We start from the raw sequence: 13,944 nt of genomic DNA on the forward strand, positions 1-13,944 counted from the left end.
AAAAAAAAAAAAAAAAAAAAAAAAGTGCAGCCATAAATAGCATCACATTATCTGGTGCCTCTACTTGTCTGCCCTTTCTTGTCTCCTCTGCTTATTTTCCTTCCTCAAGCCACTTGAATATAATTTATTTTGGAATCATATTTCTCTGTTTAATTCTTTCTTCGATATCTGTCAGAAATTTAGCAGTTTCAACCTTTGACATATAACTGCCGTAACTCTTAGACCTACTCCGAAACCTATGGTGAAGTTGATCTCTGTCCAAGCTTAAATTCCTAACACATCATTCTCCATAAAACAATCCGGCCTCACTTTAGAAACCAGAGTAGAAATATAAAGGTTAGAGGCCAGAGCCCATCAGAGAAGCTATCCAAATAAAACTCCCTCAGCAGTGGAGGCTTCATGTGGAGAAGGAATGGAATAAACACAAGACAAAGCCAAGAAAGAATTGCTGCAATTTAGTGACCACAAAAATACTAAGATAAAATAGAACAGGTAAGGGAAGGTGGAGTCTAACAATCATGGTTATCACTTGGATACTGGGAAGAGTTGTGCTAAAAAAATTGGAAGAAAAAGGTACAGTTATTGTCACCATGTGTGATGAAGCAGCAATATTAGAGAATTTGCCCAACATTCCCAGACGCCTGCGTTGAAAGCAGCTTCTCTGCCTCTCACTACATTGCACAGTCAGCAGAGTCACACTTCATCTGGGCTTTGATACAGCAATCACCATCATTGCTATCTCCACATCTAACCACCCCTCCCAACTCTCCTCTCCCCTCCTCCTCAATGCAAATCTACTGTTCCAATAAAATCAATCTGCACAGAAGTTTTCATGTTATTCTTGTTCTAGCTCTATGCCCTAGACTAAAATGGCCTCTAAATCTTGGCCAACCTTCAAAGGCCAGAAACTCTCCCCCATTTATTCTAACTCACAGTATATATTCCTTTGTCTTTGCTAAAAACCCAGACACTTAGATATCCACTATCTTGTGTTTCTGCCCAAATGGGATATCTATTCCTCTCAATAAGGAATTTCCTAAGGAAAGGGAATGATGCATTAAACCCATTTTATGTCTTTCACAATAAGGAGGCATTTCCTTGAATGGGAAATATCTGCTAGGACATCTCCTACGCAGCTTTCCAATCATGGTGCTGTGTACCAAAGTAGAGTAGGACTGAAGTCAGGCAAGACAGGAAACTGTTATTCACCAGATTGTGCCTGATGAGTTCTTTAGCAAATTCAAAGGAGGAAGGAGCGTTGTCCATCAAGCTTTTGAGTTCTGCCTGAAATGTAGAGGAGAGACTCATGACAATAAGTATACAGCTCTTATAGTACATCATTGTACAATGACTTAGAGTTTACAAAGAATTTAATGTGCTGTTTCATTTGATTCTCATGACTACCACACTTCACAGATGAAAATGAGACAGGGTCTCGCTATATAGTTGAGGCTGGTCTTGAACTTACCACAATCCTTCTATCTCAGCCTCTCAAATGCTGGGATTACAAGTGGGTGCCACCAAAGCTGAACATATTGAGCCTATAGAGTATTAAGCAGTAAGTTTAAAAACTACTGGACTCAAGTCTGAAGACTCCTAGAATTAGTCATTTGATGAAAAGGTGATAAAGGAGTGAAACTATGGGTGTCCAACCCTCTAATTAATGTGAGTCATACTGAGTGAAGAGGAACTGATTGGGCCATACATAAAATATATAATTAATGTATATAAACAAAAAGACTTCCTTTATTTTTAAATATTTTCATTATAACATTAAAATGAGGGCAACACAAGAGCCAGGGATTTAGTTCAGTGGCACTATGCCTGCCTCACAAGTACAAGGTCATGAGTTTAATCCCCAGTACCAAAAAAAAAAAAAAAAAAAAAAAAAAAAGAGAGAGAGAGGGCAACATAAACTATGGGATATTTATATTGTTTTTGTGAAGTTAATATTTCAATGCTTGGTTCAATGTGAGTGGTGCCATATTAGTGAGCTCTCAAGGAACTCAATTTTTTTTTTAATATCTAATTTTATTCTCTGGGTGGTTTATCCACAAAAGCAGTTGTTCACAAATATACATTCTGCCAAAAATCAATAATAGTAATAAGGTGTGAGTATGGATAAGCGAGCAAAGGATATTTTTCTCTGGAAAGACAGGTCTTATAAAGGTCTAGTAAAAAGACTTGATTCAATTTTTCTTTGAGTTAATGTCTGATTGCAACTCTATACATTCTAAAAAGTAATCAATAAGCAACCATTTCTTTTCAAGTATTAGCAATGTTGTATATGTAATTGTAACAATATCAAGAACAAAACTATGATACATTTTTGTGCTTCTATACCTCAGCTGCTAAACACTATTTTAGCTTATTAAATTATTTTATAAAATGAAATAAGCCCAAATTTAATAATTACATAAGAAAATGTATATGTCTGCTTAACAACAATAAACACTTGTCCTCACATACAGAAATTGGTTGAAACACTATTCCAGGCCATTGCTGCATTTAACCCTCCTAGCCCCACAAATCAAACATGTAATGTCTGATCCATGAGGTTCAGATTTGACTGTGAGTGGCTGAGACAACTGCACATTCAAGCAAAATGAATAAATTTGGGCTTTTACCTCACACCATATACAAATACTAAGTCAAAAACCTATAAAAGATCTAAGACTAATAGCTAAAATTATAAAACTCTTATAGATAAAATGAGAGTAAATTTTCATGACTTGGATTTGACAATGGATTCTTAGATATGACACTAAAAGCATATGAAAAGTAGATAAATTTGACTTCATTAATATTTAAAACTTTTGTTCTTCATGGGCTGGGATTTAGCTCAGTAGTGTTGCTGCCTGCCTTGCAAGTACAAGGTCCCCAGTTCAATTCCCAGTACCAAAATGAAAAAGAAAAAAAAACCCTCAAACTTTTGTTCTTCAAAAAATTCTATTTAGGGCTGGGGATTTAGCTCAGTGGTTCGGTGGCCTGCCTTGCTGTGGGGGCCCAGTCATGGACCACTGGAGTTTGACATTTGGAAAATAACTTCTTCCTGTACCATTAAGGCATCCACACAGTCTATGCAACATTTGCTACTTTTCAAGGACACCGTTTGTTAAGCTTGCTTTGTTCTTTGACCCTGCCATAACAGGAACTCGTTAGCCAAAGATCTGATGTTATCTGTAAGAGTCAGGAAATCAGGTCTTTACATAAAGGTAAAAACAATTGCTTGGTGTTTTCTGTTGTTGTGTGCCCTTAAAAGCTTCCTGTTGATGTGAACCTATAAAAGGAGCTGTTTCTGTGAAATAAATAAGACTTCTCTTGGTCTCCACTCAGGCTTGAGTGTTCTTTCCTTTCTCAATCCTCACTCCCCGACTCAGGCATGTTCGTGTTGTGACGGCTGGACCGCCACAAGTGGCGCCCGAACAGGGACCTGAGTATCGAGGGATCCAGTGAAGGACACCGCTGGATAAAGAATAAAAGGAGATCTCGACAAAAAGAAAAAAGAGGACCTTCAAAAGGAAGGCAGAAGAAGAGCGGTGAGTTTTCTTGTAAATATTAAAAATGGGAGCAGGCAAGAGTTGCATGCTTTTTGTACATATGCTTAAAGATTTATTGTGTGTTGGTTGTGCTAGAGTAGGACACCAGCAATTGTGTAATTGTTTAGAATTTGTAGAAATAGTTTGTCCTTGGTTTCCTTTTCTTTGATTCTGTGTCTTTCTTTTTCTGTTAATGTATGAATTGGTAATTTGTGATCTGGATCATTTTGGAGGCAGGGAGGGAGCTCCAGGCAGACGTGCTAGTGGACTCCCCACCACAGGGGCCGGAGAGGTTCTTTGCCCCTCTGGTAGGAACTCTGTCTCTCTGTTTATGGGGAGGGAGGTTAATTTTTTCCCCTCCTCAAGACCCTCTGGTTGAGAGAGAGTTCTTCTGGTTTCGGAAGAGGAGATTAAGGAGATTCCCCAACAGAGTCCCTGGTTCTTCTTTCGGTTTGGTTTTCATAAGTCTTTGTCTTACATTGTTTGGCCTCTTTTGCTCCAGCCTAGGAGTTGCTCAAACTTCTGCTCTGCAACAGTCAGCTGTTAATGAAAACTATTTAGTTCTGGTAACACTTCTTGTGCATTGTTTTATACTGCAATTATAGGGTTAACTTGCTCTTTTAGGTTAATACTGTTCTATTGGCAGCCAGTCAAATTTTAAGATATAACAATCTAAAAGCAGTAAAAGGACACTTTAAGCTGAAGTTTGTTATAGAAGGTTCATAATAAATGAGATAGAAAAATATTAGGAAAGCTATAAGTAAGAGTTGTACTTTTTACATGAAAGGTTTTTGTATGTTCATCTTGTCTTTACCTAAGTATGTAGAGAATGTTTATGGAAATGATTTATTTATGCTTGCTTGTTGATTTCAAGTCTGTTATGAAAGGTTTACATTTAGAGTCAAGAAGAGTTTTCATTCCTTTAACCCTAATTCTACAAGAGATCTTTGTTAATTTTGATCTGCAAAAATTTTGACTAGTAGTAACTAAAAGATTTTATAATTAAATTGGCCAAAACCATCTGAGTGCACTCTGGTTTAAATTGTCTTATGTGTCTGTCTAAATGTTCAAAAGTGCTTGTCTAGTTATGTTTTTGATCAAAATTACTTAAAATACAAATAGATTGTTGATTTCTACACCTGGCTTTATAGGTTAAAAAAAAAAACACCTTAAAGATAATTAGATATAAACTTCTTTTAAGTTTGGGTACACTTCTGTTGGTAAATAAGCAGCTGCTCAGAAAATTTATTCTGATCTTTGTTCACTAGTGGGAGCCCAAATACTTTTCATAGCCTTATAAAAAGATATGCCTTGTTAAATATGTTGTTAAAAATGTTTAACTTGGTTATCATCAAAGGTCTGAATTCTAAATATGTTACTGTAATATGTTTATGATGGTTATCTTCAAAATATAATATTTTCTGAAAAAAAAGAAAAGATCCTACTGATACAAAGCTACATTACAGGACATAAGATTTCATATAAGTATAATAATTATTACTGCTACTTTTCTGGTATACAAAATGTATTCATGTTGTTTGATTATGCAGGTTTTCCAACATATTGTTTGTGATAATAACCTTTTGATCCAGGAATTCTCCCCTGTTCCTCACCATTAAAGGTACAGCTACAAAAAATAAAAAAGGGGAAATTGTACCCCTTTTCACCCAGAAATGATTTAAATCATGCTACCTATATTTTAAATTTTTTACAACTTGATTAGCATGTCCATTTGGAAGCAGAAAGATTCTGGAAACCACAAAGTTCTCCATATACCTTGGTAAAATGGAGAGATCCCTTAACTGGTCAATGGTATGGACCTGACCCCATTTTAATATGGGGCTGAGGATATGTTTGTGTTTTCTCACAGGAACACGATGGAGCTCGATTGTTACCAGAGAGATTGGTTCATCATGTGGATCATCCTGACAAATCTACATACAGTATCATGGGACAGTAACCTCCACAATCATTACATTTATGTGAAGAAGAAACAAAAATAAGCAGTACTATTTTATGGAAGAGGTGTTATGTTACTATAGCTCAAGAAAGATCATTTAATGACACATCTCAAATGTTTTTGGGCTAATCACTCGGACTTAAGCTTGTCTGCAGGACTTTGGTGGACAGATTCAGGTTTTCCTCAAACCAACATTTGGAAACTTACTGCTGCATTGGGAGAAATATGTTTATGGTCAGATGTCAAAGTTACTAGCCTTAATTTCAATGTTTTTAACATAGGGACCTTTAATATGAGAAATACCATAAATCCTGTGTTATCTCAAGTCAAAGAACAAAAGAAAAAGATAATGTCTTGCGTTAACGCTCCTTATATGTTATTGGTAAGATATAGAGATTGCTTATGAAACTGATAATGAATATAACAACAGCTGTTTTAATTGTAAATTGACCAATTGTATATTCTCAAAAATGATGACTTCCTTTCATTCTGTGATAGTTTTGAGACAACCTCTCTTTGTTATGATACCTGTTCAACTTAATGAAACTTGGTACATAGAACAAGGATTATGAATGTTAATGGTAATTGAGAAAGTATTAAGTAGACAAAAAAAGAGTGATGAGATTGGTTATTCTGGGGATTGCAGCCCTTATTACTGTAATAGCTACAGAAGCAACAAAGTAGTTGCTTTGGCACAAGAAATTCGGGATGCTTAATATGTTAATGTTTTAGCTAAAAATGTGACTCATACAGTAACTATTCAAGTAGATTTCAATCAAAGATTAGAACAAAAGATAAATGCATTATATGATGTAGGTAGTCTGATGGGAGAAGTATGGGCGCTGAAAGTTTGTTATCGATTGATGTGTCACCCTGGTCATCAATGGATTTGTGTAACCAATAAGCTATGTAATGATTCCATCTATGATTGGAGTAAAATACAAAGGCATTTGAAAGGTACTTGGTATAATAAAAATACCTCCCTAGATTTAATAGTTACATCAAGATATTTTGGATCTACAGAATGCCCCTTCCTTAAAGTTTGATGTGCACAAGCTGCTCAGTGTTTTATCAATCAGTTAAAAGAGGTCTTACCCTCCATGGCATCAGTCACCCAATTGTTAGGTACTGTTATTGTGATTAAGAGTATGACTAGGATGTGTTATATTACCCATATTAGTGTGCATGGTGAGTTCATCTTTGATGAACATGGCAGGAAAGATTCATGGCTTACAATTGCACATTAAGCCTCCCATATATACGGTCTAACCCCTGCAGAGGCTGGTAGTCAAAGACAGGTAAGAGAAGTATAGAGAAATATCCAACCTAAGACAGAGCATGAGTATCAGAATTCTCATGGCTTGATGACGGGTAAGGGATTTCTCTGCATATTTCTCACCTAAGACAGGCACAGTCTTTCTGCTGAGCTGGGAAAGTCCCTGCTCTAAATATAATAAAAAGGGGGATATGTGGGGGCCCAGTCATGGACCACTGGAGTTTGACATTTGGAAAATAACTTCTTCCTGTACAATTAAGGCATCGACACAGTCTATGCAACATTTGCTACTTTTCAAGGACACCGTTTGTTAAGCTTGCTTTGTTCTTTGACAATAACAGGAACGTTAGCCAAAGATCTGATGTTATCTGTAAGAGTCAGGAAATCAGGTCTTTACATAAAGGTAAAAACAATTGCTTGGTGTTTTCTGTTGTTGTGCGCCCTTAAAAGCTTCCTGTTGATATGAACCTATAAAAGGAGCTGTTTCTGTGAAATAAATAAGACTTCTCTTGGTCTCCACTCAGGCTTGAGTGTTCTTTCCTTTCTCAATCCTCACTCCCCGACTCAGGCATGTTCGTGTTGTGACGGCTGGACTGCCACACCTTGCAAGCACAAGGACACAAGTTCAATCCCCAGTACCAAAAAAAAAAAAAAAAAATACTATTTAGAAACTGAAGGGGGCCATGCATGGTGGTTGGTACAGGCTTGTAATCTCAGCTCTTGGGAGGTTGAGGCAGGAAGACTGCCACAAATTTGAGGCCAGACTGGGCTACACAGTGAGTTCAAGGCCAGTCTGAACTACAAAGGAAGACCCTGTCTCAAAACAAAAATAAAAACAAAACAAAACAAAACAAAACAAAAAAACAGGGATTTAGCTCAGTAGTGCTGCACCTGCCTCACAAGGTCCTGAGTTCAATCCCTGATATTGTGGGGGAGACAACCCGAAAAGAAAGGAGTATGACAACAAGCAAGAACAGTTATCTTGGGCTGGGGATTTGTTTAGCTCAGTGGTTCTGCTGCCTGCCTCGTAAGCCCAAGGTCCCAAGTTCAATCCCCAGTACCAAAAAAAAAAAAAAGAATAGCTATCCAGCTATCCCATTTTCAGACAAAGAGGGCTTCAAGACAAAACTGATTGAAAGAGGCAAAAAAGGTCACTGTGCATTGATTAGGGTAACAATTCTACAAAGAGAGATAACAATTATAAATATATATGCACCAAACACTAGAAGAATGACCGTGAGTTCAAGCCCAGCCTAGGCTACATAGTGAGACTTTGTCTCAAGAAACAAAAACAAAAAAATTTGAGAATGTTCTCAACAGAAATAATGAAATGAACACAGATTAAAAACACAGAGGAGCCAGGTGTGTTGGCACATGTCTGTAATTCCAGCACTCGGGAGGCTGAGGCAGGAGGATTGCTGTGAGTTCAAGACCAGCCTGGGCTACACAGTGAGTTCCATGTCAGTCTCAGCTACATAGTGAGACCCTGTCTCAAAAAAACAGAGGAAACTAGTGAGGTCAATAGATAAAAGATCAACAAAAAATATCAGGAAAAGAAAAATAAAGGAGTGACCAACAGGTAAAGAAGAAAATGATAGTAAATAACCAATACAATTCAGTAATATCTCTCAATCGCCTCAACTCCCCAGTTAAAAGACATGGATTGGAAGGCACTAAAAATTAAGATGGAAAACATTTCATTTTCAAGACCCTGAAAACAAGCAGGGACAGCAATTATAATATCAGACATGGTAAACTTCAAGCTAAAACTGATCAGAAAAGACATAGGTCACTATGTACTAGTTAAGGGAACAATCCAACAAGAACAAATAACATTGATAAACATTATGCACCAAATATTGGAACACCTATCTTCATATAAAAAAACTAGTGAAATTAAAAGATTAAATAAACACTAACACAATCATAGTAGGAGATTTTAACACTCTGCTTTTGCAAAGATATAAACTAAGCAATAAAGAAATTTGAGCAATGAACCCTTGAACACCTTTGAACACATGGACTTAATGGATATATACAGAATATTCCACCCCTCTACGAAAGAGGATATATTCTTTTCAGCAGCACATAGGACTTTTTAAAAAATGTGTCACATACTAGTTCATCAAGCCTGCTTAAGTAAATATAAAATAACTGAAATTTGGGCCAGAAATTTAGCTCAGAGGTTCTGCCGCCTGCCTTGCAAGCACAAGGACTGAGTTCAATCCCCGGTACCAAAAAAAAAAAAAAAAAAAAAAAAATTGAAATTACCTCATGTATACTATCAGACCACACTGTGCAATGAAAATAGAAATCAAGAACATATGCCCATATGACCAATAGGTCATAGAAGAAGTCAAAGAAATTTAAAAATTTCTGGAAGTGAAAGACAACAATGGTACAACTTACTGAAACCTCTAGGTCACTCTGATGGCAGTTCTAAGAGGAAAATTCATCACAACCAATGCTCAGATCAGGAAAACAGAGGAAGCTCAAATAAATAACCTTATAAAAAAATCTTAAGATATTTGAGAAACAACAAAAAATCAACCCCAATCTGAAATTAAGGAGGGAAATTATAGACGAGAGCAGAAATCATTGAAATTGAGACTAAAAATACAATTTTTAAAATCAGTGAATTGAAGAGCTTGTTCTTTGAAAGAATAAAAGATAAGCCCTTAGATTCACAAAGAAAATGAGAGAATACTCACATCAATGCTATTAGAAATTAAAAAAGTGAAATCACAACAGACACTGTCAAAATCCAGAAGATAGTAACTACTTATGTTGGATTATATTCCAACAAATTAGCAAATTTTGAAGAAATTTGGTCAGATTCCTTGACACATACTACTGAAACTAACCCAAGAAGACATAAATATGCTGAACAACCCAATAACAAGCAATGAAACTGTCACAGTAATAAAGAATCTACCAACAAAAAAAGCCCAAGACCTGATAGATTCAGGCTGAAACCTACAAAACCTTTAAGGACATTATAGTACCAATACTCCTCAGGTTTTTCAAAGAAATTGAAAGGGATGGAACATTCCTAAATTCCTTCATAGAAGCCAGTACTATCCTGATCCCAAAACCAGATAAAAGTCTAAAACTATAAGCCCATCTCCTTAAAAAAACTATAACCTGGGCCAGGGATGTAGCTCAATGGTTCCACCACCTGCTTCACAAGTGCAAGGTCCTGAATTCAATCCCCACTAGCGAAAAGCAAAAACAAAAACAAAGCAAACAAACTATAAGCCCATTTCCTTAATGAACATGGTTGCAAAAATCCTCAACAAGATATTAGCAAATAAATATAGCACATTATCAAAAAGAGCATACACCCCAGAGATACAAGGATGGTTCAATATAAATAAGTCAATAAATGTAATACATCCCATTAAGAGAAGCAAGGTCAAAAACCATATGATCAGAGCTGGGGATTTAGCTCAGTGGCATCAAATCTGACTTGCAAGTGTAAGGTCCTAAGTTCAATCCCCAGTACCAAACAAACAAACAAACAAACCATATTATCATGTCAATGCTTTTCTGAAAGCAGAAAAGGCTTTCAACAAAATCCAACACCTGTTTATGCTAAAAACCCTGAAGAAAACAGGTATAGAAAGATCATACTTGAATATGACAAAACCTATTTGTGACAAACCAATAGCTAGCATTATATTAAATGGGGAAAACCTAAAGGCATTCCCCCTAAAATTAGAAACAAGAGAAGGATGTCCACTATCACATCTTCTATTCAAGGGCAGGGGTACAGATATCAAAATACCCAGTCTTGGGCCAGGGGTTAGCTCAGTGGTGCCATGCCTGCCTCACTAGCACAAGGTCCTGAGTTTGATTCCCAGTACCGGGGGAAAAAATACCCAGTCTTTATGCCCAGTGAACTTATGTTGAAGACAATTAGAAACTACTAAATAAGAAGTGTGATGAGAGACTTGCACTGTATCCATACACAAGCGTGTGTGTGTGTGTGTGTGTGTGTGTGTGTGTGTGTTAAGGTCACAGAGGTATATACCTAAATTTGCAGTGGTTAAGTCTACCACTTAGATATTGGATTGAGACCAGAATTTGCCATTTGTTATGTTAGTTGTATAATCTTGGGCAAGTTATTCAAAGTATTTTAAGAGTCAATCACTGTATGTTATTTCATGCTTACTACAGAAGAACAGAATACTACAAGTGCTTATTGGAGACTGAGTCACATAGTACAGACTCCATCTTACTGGCCACTAGAAGAATGCTTGGTTTTAAATACTTTAGTAATATTATCAAAGTTAGATACAAACCATATCCTGTTGTGACAGTAACTTTGACATAGTCACCTACATCTGCATGTAAACTGCACTACACAATTTTGAGGGAAAAACATGCCTGCAGGGTTTGGGAGGTATAGTCTGGTATACTAACTTAGATGGGCATAGGAGAAGAGCAAATAAAATGTAAACATTTAAGACTGGACCTTTCGCAAAATTAGCAAGTCTCCATGATCAATTCAAGGTTGAAAGATGAGAATATATTTATTTTATTTATTGTTACCCAAAATATGAAACACCAAAGAGATCGAACTGCACATCCAGTTTACTATTAACTGTTGATGCTGGAAATACCAGCCAGTTAGACTCAGTGTATTTACAATATCAATGGACTACTCAGTTGTGCCCAAGTAATTGAACTAATGGGCAGGGTTTTTTTGCCATATCTGACCACCACTATCTTTTTGAGCCATAAAATGTTTGTTTGTTTGTTTGTTTGTTGGTACCAAGGATCTAACTCAGGACCCTGTGCTTGGGAGGCAGGTGGCAGTACCATTGAGCTAAATCCTCAGCCCTGAGCCATAAAATATGAATCTGAGCAGAGGTTAAGAATGTGTTCTCTACCCACACACTCTCCCTCTGCTATTACTAAATATTGTTGTCCTCAGCAGTTGAATCTCCAGTCAGAGGAAAGTTTATTCATAGTGCTCCTTGCTGTTGTATTTTCTCAATAAATTTTGCTTCAAAATAGTTAATTTCCTAACTTAAAAGTTTCCTTTTCTCCTGTCCCTACCCAAGGGTAGCATGATAATAACTGGAACTATTTTGGATGTAAGGAGAGGATTTTAAATTTTGACATATGAAAAAATTTTACATTTAAATTTTGGTACGTTCTGAGAGGTAGGCATGGTGGCGCATGCCTGTAATCCTAATCCCAGCACTCGGAAGGCTGAGGCAGGAGGATTGCTGTGAGTTCAAGACCAGCCTGGGCTACATAGTGAGTTCCAGCTCAGTCTCAACAACATAGTGAGACCCTGTCTCAAAAAACCAAAAAAAAAAAAAAAAAATTGGAAGGTTCTGACACCAACTAAAGTAACAACCATTAAAGTAATTTTGAACTGGGCATGGTGGTGCATGCCTGTAATCCCAGCACTCGGGAGGCTGAGGCAGGAGGATTGCTGTGAGTTCGAGACCAGCCTGGGCTACATAGTGAGTTCCAGGTCAGTCTCAACTACATAGTGAGACCCTGTCTCAAAAAAACCCCCCCAAAAAGTAATTTTGAAACATTGCCCCCTCAATAGGGATAATGCAAAAATATCTGTTTATATCTATACATTCATATATAAAGAACATTATTATTCTCTATCTATCTACTAATATCTATATATGTGTAAATGTGTAGAGTATATATGTTAAATAACATGTTATTGAAATTATATTTCATTTAAAACATATGAAAGATCATGGCCTTTATAAACAGGATTGTCAGAATTAAATAATGGATATAAAGTGCTCTCCACAGTGCCTGTAAATTTCTAAGTACTATAAGATGTCTCCCATGTGTACCCCTTGGCATAACCTTAAAGAAGCTGGAGCCTTCCAAGGAGGGGAGAGAGGATAGCACAGAGTGATGAATGGAAGCTATGGCACTAGGAGAGTGGGGCCTATGCACCAGATTCGATGGCTGGACTGGAGAAAATTTTTTCTAGGTAACATATGAATTTCATGCAAAAATTCAAACAAATTGCAATTTTTGGCATAAACGGGTTAAAATCATCTACATTATTTATGATACAGAGAATTAAGAAGTTAAATTATTTTTAGAATACATAATATTTTGATAAACAAAAATATTAATGCAGTTAGCCTCTTATAGACTCACACTGACAATGACCAAGGGATATTATGTGGGAGCTACAGGTATTAGAACTTAATATATACTTTGGAAAAGGTATTCATATTGGAATAAAGTCAGCTAGAAACATGATTCCATCATTACCTCAGCGGCCTTGCCATTGTAAAGGCGAAAATGATTACAGGCCTTCAGATTGAGCGCGATGGTACTGTCAGGAATTTGCTGGAGATAAACAGCCAGAACTGCTTGAGACACGTCATAGTAATCCAGCTTGTAGTAGCAGAGGGCCACATAGACATTGAGGGCCAGGTATTCCCTGTTAGGGGAAAGAATTATTAAGGGTTAAAAGTTTAACACGGCATCACAGAAATATCCACTTCAAATGGACAAGGCCAAAAGGAAAGGTTAAGAATTTATCTTGTGAGTGAGGTGCGGAGGTGCACACCTGTCATCCCTTTGGAAACTGGAGCAGGAAAGATCACTGTGAGTTTGAGGCCAGCCTGGGCTACACAGCAGTGTAACTGTATCACTGAGGTGGATATATCTAGACCACACATTTTCTACAGGGACAACAGCACCCTTGCAAGGGCAAAAACTGGTTTCTATGGGATGGTGAGAAAAATCACACTCATTTTACGTGTAAATCACAGACATATACATATAGTACATAAACAAATACACATTATAGATATGCAAGCAACTGAGAGACAAAAACACTAAAAAGGCTCATTAGCTGGGCGTGGTGGAGCACGCCTTTAATCCTAGCACTCGGAGGCTGAGGCAGGAAGTCTCAACTACACAGTGAGACCCTGTCTCAAAAAACCAAAAAAAAAAGGCTCATTAGAGTGATAAAAAAGGTAGAAAAGGCCTGATCTAGATAATATCTAAAGAATTCTAACCCCACTAGATTATCTACTAAGTAGATCTGAATGTATGGTACTAGAACCAAAAGAAACCAGGTCCTCAGTCAAAATAGTTACAAAAGAAACTAACAACACGAAAGATATTTTGATAGGCATTAAAAAAAAAAAAAAAAAAAAAAA

At 36.8% G+C, this 13,944-nt stretch overlaps 1 protein-coding gene across 2 annotated transcripts in view; it reads right to left on the reverse strand.

Moving 5' to 3' along the window:
• The window catches only part of Ttc26 (tetratricopeptide repeat domain 26), a 55,557-nt gene that overhangs the window by 24,144 nt on the left and 17,469 nt on the right, over positions 1-13,944 (reverse strand). For both annotated transcript variants that reach the window (XM_033764509.1, XM_010631692.3), the window contains exons 7-8: positions 13,046-13,217; positions 1,210-1,284 (exon numbers count right to left, since the gene is read on the reverse strand). In XM_033764509.1, coding sequence (XP_033620400.1) covers positions 1,210-1,284; positions 13,046-13,217 — 247 coding nt within the window. The remainder of the gene's footprint in view (positions 1-1,209; positions 1,285-13,045; positions 13,218-13,944) is intronic.

This window comes from Fukomys damarensis, unplaced genomic scaffold (genome assembly GCF_012274545.1).
Source record: "Fukomys damarensis isolate Sample0158 unplaced genomic scaffold, DMR_v1.0_HiC HiC_scaffold_16, whole genome shotgun sequence".
Lineage (NCBI taxonomy): Eukaryota > Metazoa > Chordata > Mammalia > Rodentia > Bathyergidae > Fukomys > Fukomys damarensis.